Source organism: Phodopus roborovskii, unplaced genomic scaffold (genome assembly GCF_943737965.1).
Source record: "Phodopus roborovskii unplaced genomic scaffold, PHOROB, whole genome shotgun sequence".
Taxonomy (NCBI): Eukaryota; Metazoa; Chordata; class Mammalia; order Rodentia; family Cricetidae; genus Phodopus; species Phodopus roborovskii.
The window spans coordinates 8,285,717-8,304,055 of NW_026126578.1; the positions used below are offsets into that span (position 1 = coordinate 8,285,717).

An 18,339-nucleotide genomic window follows, 5' to 3' on the forward strand; every position below is an offset into this window, starting at 1 on the left:
ATTTGAAAGTGAAAATATAACTGCATTAGCCTGAGAGCCAAGCTGTGTAGCAGATGGCTTGTGGCTGAGGCTTGTCAGGTCTTTGCTGGGGACGGAAGTTGCAGAGCATGAGATCAGTGGGAACTGTCAAGCAGGAGCACCCAAGTGGAGGAGAATCTGCCCCCTGCCCCCAAGTCAGCTGTCAGGTCTCATGTGAGACTGAGCATATCTTTGGGGTCAGGTTAACCTGGGACCACATTCTTTCTTAGCTTCTCTCTGGCTGTATTGCCCTGGACAGATCAGTTAGCTCTCTCAGGATCAAGTTTTCCAAATAAGGACAATACTATGATTCTTCACAGGGCTGTCAAAACCAGGGATGTCAGTGAATGGCAGCTGTCACCATCAGCAAGCATCATTATTACTTTACACCAGATGTCTCGCCTGTGTTTACAGTAGCCCTTCCTGTGTTTGTGTATGATTCCCTACCCTGCAGTTTGAGCAGTGTCATTAAAAATGTCCTCAGTCCACACAGACATTAGAGTGAGTTTGGCATGTCTCAGGCCTGTTGTTGCTTCAGTGACCTCCGATGAACTGTTCTCCTGATCTCTTAAGGATGGTCTCCCCCTCCCCCACACCCTGCTTTATTTAATGAGTCTTTTCTCTGCACACAGCTTCTGGAGGAGTTAGTGGGTGTTGTTCTTGTAGAACACATGGGACGCCAACAGCCTGGCAGTGGTCCAGGGTCTGGTTGCCATGGTGACTCACACTTATTTCTCTGAAATTTCGCCAGATCCTGAAGATCTTTGTGGACAATCTCTTTGCCATTGTCCTGCTGAAGCAGGCCACAGCCGTGCGCTGCTTGGATATGAGTGCCTCCCGGAATAAGCTGGCGGTGGTGGATGAAAATGACACATGCTTGGTGTATGACATCCACACGAAGGAGCTGCTTTTTCAGGTGAAGTCCTGGATGGAGACACAGTCTTTGGAATAGGACTGAGCTTCCCAGTTGTGCAAGAAGGTACCCAGCCCTGTCAGGGAGGAACAGCAAGGGGCTGGAACCCAGCACAGGTGTAGATTCTGAAAAGCTCCAGGGAGCAGGTGGCCAGGCCAGCCTCTTGAACACTGCTTCCCTTGCCAGTAACACATTGTTCACATAGCAGCAAACAGTAGTCTTGAGGTGATGGTGATGAGTCTGGTGGCCAGGTTAATGAGTGATGGGGATTCTTTTGATGAAGTCTGTGACTCCCATACTTAGGACTGCCAGTTCCTACCAGTGCCTAGTGCACACACACACAGGAAGGGCAGGTGGAGGTTCACCCTCAGCTTACTCCACAGGGTGCTGTAGCACAGTGGCTGCATGGATCATTGGGGATGGGCATTGTTTCCACACCCTTTGGTCCTGTGGTTAGAAGAAGCATGTCGATGGGTAGTCCAAAGACTGTGTCCAGTACCTAGCAGGCTTTCTGCCAGGCTAGGGCTGTTCTTGGGCATCTTTGGGGCCTTATAAGTGGCCAGAGCTAATTTATGTGAAGTGAGGACCCCCTGAGGCTTGAACCTCTACTCTCTGGTTTCTCCTTGCAGGGTTTCCCGATGTCATGGGTAGACATGGATGGTCTTCCATGACCATCCTTATCCTTGGCAACAGAGCCAGCAGGGTAGAATTGTGTGGCTTTCCTTGATCAGTTGGACAGGGATACTTGGCTGCCAGTAGTCCCCAAATGACTTTAGTTATTAGCACTTCATGTCACAGAGGAAGCAGAGGGTTCAGGGGAAGGAATATATACCCATTGTCTTTGGGCTGAGCTGGGTTCATGGACCTCTTTGAGTCTCAATTTTACCTATGGCTAACAAGAAACTTACTTTTTTTTAAAGACAGTGTCTCTCAAGGCTGCCCTTCAGCTCTCTATATAGCTGAAGATAAACTTGAGGGAGATGCTCTACCTCCACTTCTTAAGTACTAGGGCTAGAGATGTGCACCACCACACCTGATTTATTCTGTAGTGAGATCAGACCCAGGGCCTCTTGTGTGCTAATTAAGCCACATTTCCTGCTCATGCTAACATGAAGCTAGGAGTTACCTTCTCATAGAATTACTGCAGAAGCAACACAGAAGCAAACAAGATGCTACTGTGTGCTCAGTGCAGGGCATAACTTGCCCTACATGTTGCCCTTCTCCCCAAACTCAGTACTACTTCTTCTCTCTGGGGCTGGAGGTGGTTAGCAGGCCTTTCAGTGTGTCCTGTGGAGACTGTGTGGAGAGGTGTGTGGCTCTTCGCCCTTGCTGTGGCTTTCCGGGGGCCTAGGGAAGGTGGCTCTCAGATCTTGCCTGGAGACATAACGTTCCTAGTCACTTATCCATTGCATTTGTCCCTTCAAATGAAAACTATCAACTTTTCTCATTAAAAAGTAATCCATGCTCATGATAGAAGATTCTAGGCAAGTGGCTCTCAACCTTCCTAATGCTGTGACCCTTTAATACAGTTCCCCGTGTTGTGGTGATCCCCCAACTATAGAATTATTCTCTTTGCTACATCATAACTGTAATTTTGTTAGTTATGAATCATAATGTAAATATTTTTTGGAGGTAAGAGATTTTCCAAAGGGGTCTCAGGAACCACTGTTCTAGCCAGAGAGGGATGAGCCTCTGATTATCCCAGGCTTCCAGGGCTGAGCAGAACTGTGATGGAAAGGACACCTCCCAGGGTGACTTAAGTTTTTAGTGTGAAACTATAAATGCAGAGACAATGCATTATTTTCTAATTTTCAAAAGAACTCCCCATTCTTTTGCTTATTATAAAAAACAGTGGGTGTTCATGACCAAAGAAACCAGACATGTAAGCATAAGGAGAAAAAAAAAAAAAAAAAAAAAAAAAAAAAAAAAAGCAAAGAAAATAGAAATTCCTCACAATTCCACTCATCCAAAAGCAGTCACTATGTTAATCTCCAGGGGTAATATTTTTGGCCTCCTTCCTGGGTAGATGTGTGTGTGTGTGTGTGTGTGTGTGTGTGTGTGGTGTGTATCTGTGTGTGCTGGGGAATCAACTACCACAGAGTGGCACCCCATTATCTTCCTTTAATAGAAATGGAATCCTACCTGGTTGAATTTTCATTTACTGTGGAGTAATTAAATTATGGAGTAATAATTTTGAAAATAGCACATATCCAAAATTCTGTCACACCATCCCTTCTTTTCTGATCCCCTTTCCTCTTTTCCTTTCATCCTGCTGTTAGTACCTTAGTGCAACTCAAGCTTTAAAATGGGGGTGGGAGTGGAAATCGGGAGTGATGCCAGAGCCTTACAGGCCTTTGTCCCTCAGGAACCAAATGCCAATAGTGTGGCCTGGAACACCCAGTGTGAGGACATGCTTTGCTTCTCCGGAGGAGGCTATCTCAACATCAAGGCCAGCACCTTCCCGGTGCACCAGCAGAAGCTGCAGGGCTTCGTGGTTGGCTACAATGGCTCCAAGATCTTCTGCCTTCACGTCTTCTCTATGTCTGCCGTGGAGGTGCCACAGGTAACCCGGGTGCATATCACTCCTCTCCAGCTGTAGGACACAAAACAAAATGGCCAGGCCTCAAACTGGTGCTAAGAGCAGCAAAGAGAGGGAGGAGGGAAGTATGGAATCTGTGATTTTGCAAGGTGTTATGGTCTTGGATGTGTTGTGTCCTAACTGTGTAGCCTTGCCTCTCTGGACAAAGAACTCAGCCCCATTGTCTTAGTCAGGGTTTCTGTTGCTGTAACACCGTGACCAAAAACCAGGTTGGGGAGGAGAAGGTTTATTTGGCTTACACTTCTGCATTGTAGTCCATCACTGAAGGAAGAAGCCAGGACAGGAACTCCAACAGGGCAAGAACCTGGAGGCAGGAGCTGATGCAGAGGCCATGGAGGGTGCTACTTATTGGCTTGCTCCTCATAGCTTACCCAGCCTGCTTTCTTATAGAACCCAGGACACCAGCCCAGCGATGACATCACCCACAATGGGTTGGGCTCTCCCTCATTAATCACTAATTAAGAAAATGCTCTTTACAGGGTGGCCTACAGCAGATCTTTTTTTCATGACAGGGTTTCTCTGTGGCTTTGGAGGCTGTCCTAGAACTAGCTCTTGTAGACCAGGCTGGTCTCGAACTCACAGAGATCTGTCTGCTTCTGCCCTCTGCCTCCTGAGTGCTGGGCGCTACCACTGCCTGGTTCCTACAGCAGATTTTTCTTTTTTAAAGATTTATTTATTTACTTATTTATTAAGTGTGCAGTAGTGTTCTGCCTGCATGTATGCATTGCCAGAAGAGCTCATTACAGATGATTGTTAGCCACCATGTGGTTGCTGGGAATTGAACTCAGGTCCTCTGGAAGAGCAGCCAGTGCTCTTAACCTCTGAGCCATGCCTCCAGCCCCCTACAGCAGATCTTATGGAGGCAGTTTTTTCTTTTCTTTTCTTTTTTTTTTTTTTTTTTTTTTTTTTTTTTTTTTTTTTTTTTCAGTATGTCTGAATGTTCCTAGGACAGTATTTGACTTATGTTGAGGGGTTTTTTTTTTTTCTTCTCTCATACAAAAGGTCTTGACAATAGCCTTCCCTCCCTCCCCTCTCCCCAGTCCCCTCAGCATCCTCTCTCTCCTCAGATCCACTGCTCCTCCATTTCCCTTCAGAAAAGAGCTGGCTTCCCAGTGATATTAACCAAACTCAGGATAACAAGATGCAATATGACTAGACAAATGCCCTCATATCAAAGCTGGATAAGACAATCCAGTGAGAGAAGAAAAGGTCCCATGAGTAGTCAAAAGAGTCAGAGACACCCCAATGCCATCGTTAGGAGTCCCAACAAAAACCCCAAGCTAAAGAACCATAGCATGAATGCAGAGGGCCTAGTGCAGACCCATGTAGACTCTGTGATTGCTGCTTCGGTCTCTGTGAGACCCTGCTTAGTTGATTTTGTGTTCTCTTGGTGCCCTCAACTCCTCTGGCTCCTATGGTCCTTCCTCCCCCTCTTCTCTGGAGTTCCCTGAGCTCCACCTAATGTTTGGCTGTGAGTCTCTGTATCTGCTCCCATCAGCTGCTAGAGGAAGCCTCTCATGACAATTGGGCTAGGCACCGATCCTGTGAATAGAGCAGAATATCATTAAGAATCATTTCATTGATTTTTTTTTTTTTTTGTCCTCTCAGACACCTGTAGTTTGTGTCAAGTTAGCATAAATCTAGCCAGCATACCCATTGACTCTCTTTTTTTTCTGACCTCCTTCCTGCTGCATTGTGTTAGCAGTATTGGGTACTATGTTAGGGGCAAGTCCAGCAGGGTGGATGCATCAGTGCATGAGTGGAAATGCTGTGTAGTAGAGGAGAATAGGTAGAGAAGTGACTGAGCACGGTGAACCAGGGAGGGCACATGGGGCCCTGCATAGTCGCCCGAGTCCAGAGGGGGCCTGCTAGAAACTGGGGTGAGAGTATGGAGCCACGGAATGGAGGAGGACAGAAACAGACAGAAGAACCCAGACAGCCCACCTGGTGGCTAACCTAGTTACAGCTGCCCTAGATGCTGTCTTGCTTGTCCTTGGAGTGAGTGGCACTCCCTATGCCACTGTCACAAAACCAAGACAAACAAAAACGCTAAGGAGAAACTTGGGCCACAGCATTCCATCTTCAGAGAATATTTTTTTTAGGGTGTGTGTGTGTACTCACCTGTGCTCTGGTGCACATGGAGGACAGAAGGGGCATTGGAGTCCCTGGAGGTGGAGTTCCGGGGTGTTGTGTGACACCTCACATGGGTGCCAAGAATGTGATTTGGGTCCTCTCTTAACCACTGAGCCATCTCTCCAGACCCCACACATAATGGAGCTTTTAATCACTCTATGCCATCTTTTTAAAATGTTTAAAAGTTTATTAGTGTATGTGTGTGTGAGTGCCTGTGCCTGTGAACTTTTGGGAATTGTTTCTCTCTTTGTTGGTTCTGGAAATTGGACTCAGATTCTCACATTTGTACAGCCAGCACTTTTACCTTTTGAGCCATCTTGCCAGCCTTTATGCCATCTTCTTTTAACATGACATTTAACTATTGATGAAGTATTGGCTGTAAACTAGCAATATCCCCTAGCATAGTAGCTCATGCCTATAATCTCAACACTTTGAGGCTAGGGCAAGAGGATTTTGAATTTAAGGGCAGCCTAGGGTATATTATAAGACTTTTACTCAAAACAAAACAAAGACCACTAACAGTAAAAACAGTTGCCAAAACCAAAGGCCCTACTTACTAATCTGGCTTTTTGCTCAGCAGTCTACTGGAAATGTGCCATGTCAGTGAACACACTTGACCAGACAATCAAACAGACAGTCGTAGACTCACGTACATTGTGAGAAGTGACGAGTGATTCCTTGTGTATGTTGCTCGGTGATGATGTGTGAGGCTGCAATGCAGTTGTTGGTGCTCCACTGCAGCCTGGAGCACTTTCCTGCCCCCTGCCCCCATGCCCCTTATACTGCGTGCCCAGCTTTGTTTGTAATGGATACAGCACTAGTGTGGTGTGGACGTCCAGCTCACTCCACCAGCACCTGCTGTTGGGCATTTAAACTATCCACAGCCTTTTGTTTTCTTTTTGTCTTTTGGAGACAGGGTTTCGTTATTGACCCTGGCTGCCCTGGAATCCTCTATGTAGGCCGGGCTGGTCTCAAAACCCACATACATCCACCTACCTGTCTTTGCCTCCGAGGGCTGGGATTAAAGGTGTGCACCACCACACCTGGCTGCCCAAAGCTGCTGCTCTTAAGAATCATGGGTGTCTTCCTAGTATCTGTCCTGACTTTGTATAAATTCCAAGAAGTGCAGTTGCTTGGCCAAGGCCCAGTACACTGAAGGTATTCAAATGTTCTAGACCGCCTCTCCTCAGGGCTCTGTTAAGCCTATAGCCTCTGCCTATGTCTTCCCTGGAGCCAGGAAGGCCCTTGTTACTTGCCACTGCAGGGTTACAGCGGCAGTGTCCACACCAGCTCCTGACCCACAGCGAGTGTTCAGTCGAGGGCAGTGAATTCTGATGTGAGTAATGAGCAGAACAAGAAAAAGCATAAGAGATGGCAACAGGGTGACATGTGGGAGCAGGCGGGGCAAGCACAGCCTGATGGACTCTTGCCTTGCCATCCTCACCTGCTTCCTGTCAGCATCCTTAACCCCAGCACCGATGCTCAGGACCCACTCACTCTTCCTCATCTGCCAAACAGGCTTCACTTATCCTAACCTCAAAAATAAATGCAGTTGTTGCTCCTAGATTCTGGCCAGCCAAGAGGAGCCGGAGGGGCTGCTGGGGCTCCCTCTGCCAGGGCCTCAAGACTCAGTAGCCAAAGTCTCTGTTGGTTGCAGCCAGCCTTCCTGCTGATGCAGCAGGCCAGAGCTGCCAAGCATTGGGAAAGGCGATCTGGAGACAAAGGCTGTTTATCTGTCGCCTCTGCCTCCAGTCGTCTTGTGGTTTGGGCCCATTTTTGCCCTTGGGATTTTTTTGGTTTCCTTTCGAAATTTGTATCATCTTGTGCAAGAACTAGTGTGTCCGAGCTGCCAAGTAGGACAGCAAGCCCCAGATGTGCTCCATCACGTCATGCTTGGAATACGGCAGCCAGATAAGGGTTTGCTCAGAGGGGATGGTTCATTAATGTCTTTTTTAAACCCCCACTCAGGTTGTGCCTCCTGCCTGTGTTACTAGTCCACCAGCTTACCTTGTGCTACGTTTTCATGGCCCCGTCATGGGGAAGTCAGCGTAGCAGACGTTCTGCAGCTTGGGGAAAGGAGTCCTGAAACCTGATCCAGCTGCATCCTGAACACCATCTATCTCTCTTTGGGGCCTCATTTCTTCTCTGTGTAATGGGGGTATCGGTTTTTGTTTTTGTGTGTGTTGTCTTGTTTTGCTTGAGACAGGCACTTGCCGTGTTGCCCAGGGTATTCTTGAACTCAGCGCTAAAGCAATCCTCCCATCTTTACCTCCAGAGCAGCTGAGACTGCGGGCTTTGCCACTGTGAAATAGGGTTAATTACACCCATTTTCAGGTTTTGCCTGTCCCAATTCCTGTTATTATTCCTTCTTATTACAGACAGTCATGAAATAGCAAAAGCCACAAAACAGAGCTAAAGTGGATCAGAGGGTTTGAAGAGTCTAGAAAATGAGCTCATTGTGGGGGCAGAGTGGTGGAGTCTGAGAAAGCTTCCAGGAGGAAATGAAACCTGTGTCCAGGGAGATGGGTGCCTCATTGGTCCATGGTAGCCTGAGTGGGCAGAGTCTCTAAATAGAAGGTAGCATGTTTTTCCAGGGGGCACCTGGCTAGGATGTGGCTGAGCCAGGCCTGGGTGCTAGCTCAGCTGCTCCTAGTCTGTGGGCAGCTGCTTCCCTACAGTAAGGGGAAGTGGATAGTGTGACCTCACAGGAAAAACAACTCCCTGGGAACAGTTGTATCTTGGTGTCGGAGGGTAGACTGGCTTGAAAAGAAAAAGGTTTCTTTTAATTTTAAAGTTAAAAAACAAAACAAAGGAGCAGGAATTTCAAAGATAAAGGCCCCAAATGGAGAAAACGGCTTTTCCAAGTCCACATTTGGAAGCCATTAGCACAAAGGTACTGTTGATTGATTCCACTGCCCAGGAATCCAGAAGGGAGATGTGGGCCCCTGAAGCATATTGACTGGTCTCAAATCAAGACAGGGTCTTTTATTGCCAGAGATGCTAGGTCCCAGCTCAGCTTTACTCTGATGTGTGTAAATGCATGCTTACATTTGCGTGACATACACAGTAAGAAGGAACACAGGACCTGGAATATCAGGTCACCTCTTGCTCTAGCTCTAGGTTTTTAATTTACAAGGTCTGTGACCTCAGGCAAGTCATGTTTCCTCCAGGAGTCTCCTTCTCCTGGGTGTTATCAGAGGTAACACCTCCTTACACAGGGCTGTTTGGACAACTGCAAAGTTCTTTATAGCCTTAAAGAAAAAGAAGTCAACAGGGAATACTTGTAGATACCCGTGACTTTTTCAGATTCAGTCCCTCTGAGAAAAGGCCATCTCAGATGTCTTCCTCCTGGTCACATGACTCACTCTTCTGGCCCAGGATGGAGGGACTGCTGGAGTGAATACAGACATACTGCTGCCACAGGGTGTGCAGGGCATCACCCAGAGCCCCATGTGGAATTAGGATACAGCACAAGGTCTATCTACACAGAGGCCAGGGGTAGCTCAGACTCCTCCTCTTGGGGCTCGGAGAGAAAACAGGGAAGAGTTTTCTGGAGGGACCTGCTAGCAGAGCTCTACAAAGCCAAGTAGGCATTTCCCATGGGGGGAGGGTAGATCTTCCCAGAGAAGGGGACATCTTAGGGTCAGGTAGACTTAGGGAAGGAGAAGGCAGATGGCAGCCAGAAGTGTATGTTGGGAGTGAGTGCTATGTATGGCTTAGCAGGAGAGGGTGGCAGAAAGGACACCCAGGTTGCAAAGGTGCAGGTTGATGGCTGAAGTCTGAGGTAGGCGTTTCCGGTAATAATACTCTGAACATCTGGAAGTGGACCTGCTTGGAGTCTGACTCTTTCCAGTGCTGTGAACAGACTATTAACTTTGTCCCTTTTCCCAAAACCCCACAGTCTGCTCCGATGTACCAGTACCTTGATAGGAAAATGTTCAGAGAAGCCTACCAGATCGCCTGCTTGGGAGTGACAGACACTGACTGGCGTGAACTGGCCATGGAAGCTTTAGAAGGATTAGAGTTTGAAACTGCAAAGAAGGTACGCATTCAGTCTGTGTGAGCCAGAATTTGGTCCTTGGAGGGTCTCTTGAGGCAGAAGGAACCCAGGTGACACCGGAGGGGCAGGAACTGCCTGTATTGGGCTCTGAAGTCAGGCTGCCCTGAGTTCTCTCCTCAGTCACCCTCCCCCTTGGGCCTGGCAGTAACAGCGTTCCCAAGATGCTTTCTCTGGAGGGTTCTGGAGGACTAGGCCCTGTCTTCACAAAGCTGGGAAGATCTTAAGCAGGTAATGCCTGTGAAACGCCTGGTTGACTCTGGCTTTCAGTCTTGGTAGCAATCATTTATGTAAAGAACCGAGATAAAGCCTGTCATGACAGACATTCAGTAATCAAGTATCTCTTAGGCTGGGGATGAGCAGTGGCCACTTATCACACCACCCTTGTCCTTAGCACTGGCTTAGTGCAGAGCTGGTCCGGCTCTCATTCCCACAGCAGTGTGCTGCCCCACACCCTGACGGTGTGATTCATACTGTCACTTCCGGTCTGGTCGGTTAAAGCTAAAAGAAATGCTCAAAAGCAGTTAACCTTTGTCTAGGCACATGAAGAGTCCCAGATGTGTCTCCATCTGCTAGACTGAGGGAGACAGACTGACTTCCAGCCTATTCCCTCCTCCTCTCTCCCTGTATTTTCTCCCATAGCCAAGCAGAGTCTCCCTTTGCCCAGGCCTCTGGGGTTGAAGGACCTGCAGACATATATGTGCCTGTCTCCTGTTAAACACAGGACCACTGTAGCAGAGTAGATCTCAGAGCTGCCCTTTTCCCTTCCTTTCCTCTCAGCCTGACTTCCCTACCTCTGCTCTAAAATGGGGTTGTGAAAACGCATAGTGCTCCTCCTGCATTTTGGACTCACTCTCGAGGCCTCCCCAGGCCTGGTAAAGGGCGGTTTGGAGTTGCTGTGCAACTCCAACCCTGTATTGAAGGCCCAGCTCAGAGGTAGAGCACTGGGTAGCATGCATAAGGCCCTGGTTCAATACACAGCACATGAGGAAAAATAAACCTACCCAATAATGACCTGCATATTTGTAGGTCAGATAAGCATTGGGAAAGTATCAGACTAGGGCTTTGGGCTGGGTGCTTTGTTTGGATGGTGACTAGTGAAAACTATGCGTACATTGCTTGTGGGCAGCCTGCTATTTTGAAAAGGAGTACAGCTTTGACCATAGCCCTTGACCAGTGTTTTATCTCAGTCCTGAATCCCTGGCTGACCTCTTCCCTGGGCGCCAGTCGCTCAGTGCTCAGATGGCCTAGAGAGGTGGCCCCACTAGATGGCATCGGAGAGCTGCTTAGTGCTACCAGCTGCATCTATTCCCTGCTCCCCACTTCCCTCCCTCGGTGGAAGTTGTTCACAGTCTTGTGACTGACCACTCGGAATAGCACCGTGACTCTGCGGTGTATCAGGGCTGAAGGATGTCAACGGCCGTTTACCAAATTCAAGAATCCAGTGCCCAGAACCACAAAGACTCTTGGAGAGGGCCTTATTTGCCTGACCATAAAGAAGGTGGCTGGAGCCAAAAGGCAAGAAGGGAACAGACTCAAGGTCCTGCCTGGGCCCCGAGTTTGGCTGAGACCTGAGTCTCCTTTTTCTACTCTGCCCAGCACCGGGGATTAATTTCTGAACCTGTTCAGGAAGGCAGCTTGTAAAACCTTTGGCATAGTCCTGTTGGATCTTTATTCACACTGGTAATAACCTTTTACCAGTTCTTCAAGAAAAGCCAAGTGCTGGGCACTGTGGAATGTACCTGTCACCCCAGCTTCTCAGCAGGCCGAGACAGGAAGATCCCCTGAGTGCAGGAGTTCAAGGCCAGCCTAGGCAACATAGTAAGTCCCTGTTTCAGAAAGAAATCCACCTGCCAGGTCCCTCCTGGGCAGTGCTTTGCCTAATCCTGCAGTCTGCCACTGCCGTGCTCAGACAGGAAGTGTCCTCCCTAGGGTATCTATCTGCCTCATGTTTGTGTAGCTCTTGGCTCAGGGAGATTTAGCTCTCTGTTTAATCTGCCCAGCTTCCCCTTTCCACTGTGAACCCCTGAGTAGGAAGGGGGACAGAGGCCAAGTGAAATTCCTGTGTCCCTAGCCTTTGACTAGACCCTGGCCCTGTAGGGTGGGAGGACAAAATCACCCTATGGTCATCTGCGAGGCAGCCAGAAGCTGGATGACTTGATCACACCCCCACCCCCCTTCTTGTAGCACAGAGGGTGCCTTGCAGTGGCCAAGGGCTGTTGTGCATTCTAAACCATAATGGCTCAGGAGCTGGGCTCAGGGCATGTGTCAGTCCATTTCACATGGGCAACGCAGAAAGCACAGCTGGGCAGAAATGTTGCCAGCAGAGCACGTGAAGGTCAGTTCCCCTGAGCCCCTTGTGGTACCCGAAAGCAGCAAAAGACACTTCATAGGCACCAGTCCGCCTGACCCTCACAACCTTCCAGAAATCCGTGCATTAGACATCTACGTCATGAATCTAAGCAGATGATGCATGTTCAGGGTTAACACGCAAATTTGCTTTCTAGAGACTGTGAGATTGTGCTGCTGTCCTCCTTCAGAACCATTCTTCTTCCCTGAGCTTTTCCTCTCCTCCTCTCCCTGGGTACCCTGTGTGCCGAGTGTGAAGCACCATTGGGTTAGCAGAGCCGTCTGCTACTTCCCATCCAAGTCACAGGGACAAGCAGGCTCTTGTCTCTGTGTCTTGCCTACTCTGCAGATGCCATTGACTGGAATCAGCCCAGCCTGCCTTTCTATTATGAGCAGTGTCAGGCAAGGGCTTCCACTGCAGACTACAGGATCATAGTTCTGTTTTACCTAATCCCAAAATGATTGATGCTCCCAGGACTTCTTTACAGTTCTTTGTAAGGACTAATCCTTGAGATGAAGACAGGCTGCGCCTCGCTGGGTGGCACACCTCCCAAGCACACAATGATGAATCAGACTTCCCTTCCCTGCTTGCTGGCTCTCTTTCTAGAGCTTGATGTGCCCCCACCCCACCAGCCTGTGGAGAACAAGTAGGCAGCTGACTCTATTCTTTTCCCTTCTCATAGGCCTTCACCAGAGTCCAGGACCTTCGATACCTAGAGCTGATCAGCAGTATTGAGGTAACCGATGAAACCTCTTCCTTCTCAGGATGCAATGGCCAGCAGTCCTGAGGATGTGGGGACACAGGGCCTGTAGTCTCTTCTGGGGGATAGAGTGGCCACATAGAGACAACACCCCGTTAGTCACTTGGTAGTTGAATGAGGCAGAAGGCTTGGATCTCTTGTAATCTTTGGTTCCTTGTTCCTAAAATGGGGTCTATATGCTGGCAATAGTGGGGCTCACCTTTAATCCCAGCACTCGGGAGGCAGAAGCAGGTGGATCTCTGTGAGTTTGAGGCCAGCCTGGTCTACAGAGTGAGTTCCAGGACAGCCATGGATACACAGAGAAACCCTGTCTTGAAAAACCAAGATGAGATCTATTCTTCCCCGGTGCAGTGTGAGACAGTCAGGCTCTTGGAACGTGATATGCTTCTCTGGGATGACGGTTCCCGTTCTCTTGGAGTCAAGTAATCTGCCAGCAGTTAAGCATTTCCCAAATGCTCCTAAGCTGCTCTGAGACCTACCAAGCCATCCTCTTGCCCAGAAGGCCTGTGATGGGCTAAAGAATTTGGTTCTGACTGTACCATTTATGGGTGATGGAGACACTATTTTTAATTTCTGTGTATCGCAGTGCTGTCTGACTGTCTGTAAAAAGGCATACATATTTTTTTTTCTCCTGAACAGATTTATTGTGAAGCTAAGGGAATGTGGGACACATTTGAGCTCTCAGTTGGAAGCAGTTAGGAGCTTGCCCCACTAACTCAGTTCAGCAGAGTAAATGCCTGTTCTGGGCCTCAGCCTTGTGCAGGATCTAGCTTTGTGCAGGACCACACCTTAATGTAGGACCCAGCCTTGTGCAGGGCCACACCTTGTGTGGGGGGACTAGCAAGTAGAGTTGACACAAGCCAGGCTAAAATGTGGTAGCTGTTGTTCATCCAGTCTGTTCGTGTGCAACCAAAGTAGACCGATAATGCACAAGAACCTTAGTTCTTATGTAGTTAATAGCACACTAGCAGGTGCTATTGTGGTCAGCCCTGTTCAGTGGGTGAGGAGAGTAAAGTTAGGAGAGGATGCGGCATATCTTTGAGGGGCCATATTCAAAGTCTCAGTTGAAACTCAGATTCATTCCCCACTTTTCCCTAAGCTCTGCCACTTTTGCTTTATGAGCTCTCCCCACCTCCTTCTACCCAGCTGGTCATCTGTTGTCAGGGTCCTTCCCACACAGGTGGGCATCATTGTTCCCTGCTGCTGTTTCTTAGGGCTGGTGCTTGGTGTTAGCTAACTGGGCCCTTGGAATGAATCTTCATCCAAAGCTATGGAACCTCACTTTTCTTTGCACAAAAGTAGCTGGCCTCTGTGAGCATTGATTCTTATCCCTTGTCATGCCTTACTCAGGTCCAAAGGTCTGCCTCTGCTAGTGATCTGAGGATTGTGCTAATGGCACTGTCTCGGGGAAAAGCAGAGTGTGCTCCACTGATCTCTGTGACTGTCCAGAGGCCTCGGCTTCTGGCTTCCAGGTGGCCAGCAGTAACCAGGGAGCTGTGTGCCTCAGAGGGTTCTTGTTGAAGAACTGGATGATAGCATGGTGACAGAATAATGTGCTCGTGGCCAGTCCTCTGTGAACACGTTCTTCTGTGGCCCACACTCCACACCAGCCGACACATACCTCACTGCAAGAGCTCAGTTCACTCACAAGTTTAAGATGTCAGCTTATGAGGCCAGCCTGTTCTACAAAGCTACACAGAGAAATCCCATCTCAACAAACAAACAAACTCCCCCCCCCCAAAAAAAAAAAACAAGAAAGAAAGAAAGGAAGAAAGGAAAAAATGTCTGTTTATTTGGTTGATCAGCCTGCACCATGTGAAGATTTAAAAATGATTTCTGTCACTGGTGAGGCATGTTGTCTCCAGCTGCTGAGACTTCCACCAGCTTGTCTAGGAGTTTGATTCCGTGTCTCATCTTCCTCCAGTGTGATCCTCTTGATAGAAAACAAGCAAAAGGCAGCTGCTGGGACTGAGTGCTGGCGAGTGTTTACAAATACTGGAGCTGTCAACTAATGAGTGTTCCCAGCACAGGGAAAGTGTGTGCTGGCACTTCTCTCTGGCTTCAGCGTTGCTCTCGCATGTACACATGTATGTTTCCATGTGTTAGGGACCATCCCTTGTTTCAGAAGGTGGGATGAAGAGCGAGCTTTGTGTGATCTTGACTGTGCAGTGCTTGGTGGTTCTGGGATCACTGAGAACAGTAGGATTCTCCTGTGTGACATGGACATTAGCACACGTGTGTGTCTCAGTTAGGGCCCTTGTTGCTCTGGTAAGATCCTAAACAAAAGCAACTTGGAAAGGAACTGGTTTATTTCAGCTTACAGCTCCATATCACAGCCTATCACCAAGGGAAGTAGGGCAGGAACCTGGTGATAGGAGCTGAAACAACAGTTGTGAAGGAGTGCTATTAACCAGCTTGCTTCTTATGGCTTGCTCAGCCTGCTTTCTCTTTCGTTCTTTCTTTTTTGGTCTTTTTTTTTTTTTTTTTTTTTTCAAGATAGGATCTCACTGTGCAGCCTTTGCTGTCCCGGAACTAGCTCTGTATACCAGGCTAGCCTCCAACTTACACAGATCCACCTGTCTCTGCCTCCTGAGTGCTGGGATTAAGGGCATGTGCTCGCACTGCTAGGCTCTTAGCCTGATTTATTATAGCACCCAGGAGTACCAGTCCTGGGGTGGCACCACCCACAGTGAGCTGGATCTCCTCCCAGTACACACGCATGCACACACACACACACACACACACACACACACGCACGCACGCACGCACGCACGCACGCACGCACACACGCACACACAAACATCAATCAAGAAAACACACCCCAGGCTTGCCTACAAGCCAATCTGGTGGGGCCGTTTTCTCTCTCTTTTCTTCTTGGTTTTTGTTTTTTGAGACAAGTTTTCTCTGTGTAACAACTCTGGCTATCCTAGACTTGCTTTGTAGAATAGGCTGGCCTCAAACTCACAGAGATGCCAGCCTCTGCCTCCCAAGTGCTGGGATTAAAGGCATAGGCCATCACACCTGGCTGGGATCATTTTCTCAATTGAGGAGCATGTGTCAAGTTGACATAAAACCAACCAACACACGTAGTTTTCCTCTTAGAAACAGGAGCATAGCCAGATTTATGATCCTATGTTATAGCCTCCATCTTGGTTGAAAATCCCAAACTTTGTCCTTGTCTGTCATCACTCTGGGTCACGGCTCTGCCACCCAGGTGTCTGGGACTTTGAGAATGCAAGGTCTTGGGAATGCAAGGGCCATCCCCAACTGGACAGTGCACACTGTCCAAGTTATCCTGTGGTTGCCTTGGGCAAGCATCCAGGAAAGCAGTCCAGTGGAATTTCCACCTAGCAAACAAAGGTTTGCCTCTTGTTTGATCTTCAGTGGTCTGAAAAAAGAGTCTGCTTTTGTTGTTGAACATTCCCAATAGAGACGTAGGTGAGAGACAACCGCAGCCCAGGAGCCAAGCATGGGCTCCAGTAGGAAGACCCAGGGACTTGGCCCAAAATAGCAGCAGCTAGCCTTTGTTACAGGCTGCTTCCTGCCATGGCTGTGGAAGCCATTTCCCGTGCTTCTAATTTTTTCAGGAGAGGAAGAAGCGGGGAGAGACCAACAATGACCTGTTTCTGGCAGATGTGTTTTCCTACCAGGGGAAGTTCCACGAAGCTGCCAAACTGTACAAGAGGAGCGGGCATGACAGCCTCGCCCTTGACATGTATACTGACCTCTGCATGTTCGAGTACGCCAAGGTAAACCCACCACATCCTGTGCCCAGCCTGACACCAGGAGTTCCCAAGGCTCTTACCTGTGGTGTCTTAGGCCATGTGTCCAAGCAATGACGCAGACAGAAAAAGGGGGTCACCTCAGAAAAAGGGTGGGTAAATTAGTGAAAGGAGGGTGTCCCTTCAGGGCCACTGACTGAAAGCTGACCCTGAAGGTAGATGTCAGAGGGACAGCACATTCAAGGCACCTGTCAGCAGTAGCTGTGTTGTGACCAGGTAAGAAGGGGGAGGGCTTAGGACAGTACAGATTTCTTCAGGCTTGGGTCAGGAGCCACCGTGTCCTACCACAAGGTCCTACCTCAAGGTCAGTCCTGAGGTACTCTACACTTTTGAAGGAGCTTCTTAGGCACATGAACCTATGTGAGAATGAGCCCCACTAAGAACCAGAGCCCTCCAGGAGTCAGCAGCTCAGCCTCCAACAAGACTTAAAGCTTGGGTATGGAACAAACAGTAAGGCCCTTCCACGAGGGGCTTTTGTATCCCCCCGTTCTGGGTGCTGGCAGAAGAGGCTCTCAAAAGCCTGTGCAGTCCTCAAGTCCTAGCCACAGCCATTCAATGGCTGTTAGTGCTAATCACCTAGCTCACAAGTCCCAGGTAGCAGGCTTCCCTATTTGACTCTGTGTCTATGCCTAGCCACTGTTGGGTTCTCTTCCTAGCCATCTGTTAGACCCAGTGACTCCTTCATACAGGGCTGGACCCCTGGGCCACTCTGTGCTCCCTCCTTCACACCTCAGACCTGAGCTTCAGGCTTCCTCTGCCTTTCCATCTTCCTTAGCCTCTGTGTTCCTACCCATACATATTCAAGGTTACATGGAATGCTCTTTCCACTGGGGAGAAAACTTAAAAGGGTCAGCTCCTAGGGGTAGAACCTAGGCACCACAGCCAGCCAGCCCTGGTGGTTCTTTGGGATTGATGCCCTCCTTGGAGCTTCTGGCCGGCAACTATGGTACAACTGAAAATGCCCACTTGGCATCCAGTATGATTATGGAGCCCACGCTTCAGTAGTGGGTGAAGACTTGTAGCTCAGCCTTTGCTTCTTCCTCAGAGTATAGCAGGGCTACAGCTCAATGTAATTCTGAGAAGTGTACATAACAATGCATAAAACCCTAACATGCTAAGCTGTAGAAAGAGGAGGAGTAGTCAGGCATGGTGGTGCATGCCTTTAGTACCAGACTTAAGAGACAGAGACAGGCAAATCTCTGTGAGTTCAAGGCCAGCCTGGTCTACAGAGCAAGTTCCAGGACAGCCAGGACTACATGACAGACAGGAAGGAAGGAAAGGGAGGGAGGGAGGGAGGGAGGGAGGGAGGGAGGGAGGGAGGGAGGGAGGGAGGGAGTTGTGTTGAGATGGAAATAAAAGTCCACACCCCAGAATGTGCCTTGGTGGTAGAGCAGGTACTTAGCACAAGAGAGACCTTGGTTCAATCTCACCACACACATGACATAAAAAGATTAGGAGATGACTCCATGGCAGGTGTCTCTCTGGCCACCCTCCTCCCACTTCAGCTCCTTCCCATGGTTCGCCTGCACTCATGGCTCCTACCCAGCAGTGCAGTCACTCATAGACTCCATCTGCTGTGGTTCTCCATGAAGGTAAATACTCTGGGCTTGTTTTGACTTTAATTTTTTATCACAATTCTGAGTATGTGGTTCCGTCTCCCTCTCCCCCCCCTCTTCCTCTCCCCCCTCTCTCTCCCTCTCTCTCCCTCCCTCTTTCTCCCTCTCTCT

General features: G+C 48.9%; 1 protein-coding gene across 4 annotated transcripts in view; it reads left to right on the plus strand.

Moving 5' to 3' along the window:
- Positions 1–18,339, plus strand: part of Ift122 (intraflagellar transport 122) — a 68,669-nt gene that overhangs the window by 34,515 nt on the left and 15,815 nt on the right. For all 4 annotated transcript variants that reach the window (XM_051203869.1, XM_051203870.1, XM_051203871.1 and 1 more), the window contains 5 exons: positions 770–934; positions 3,297–3,494; positions 9,565–9,705; positions 12,753–12,806; positions 16,418–16,579. In XM_051203869.1, the coding sequence (XP_051059826.1) occupies positions 770–934; positions 3,297–3,494; positions 9,565–9,705; positions 12,753–12,806; positions 16,418–16,579 (720 nt within the window). The remainder of the gene's footprint in view (positions 1–769; positions 935–3,296; positions 3,495–9,564; positions 9,706–12,752; positions 12,807–16,417; positions 16,580–18,339) is intronic.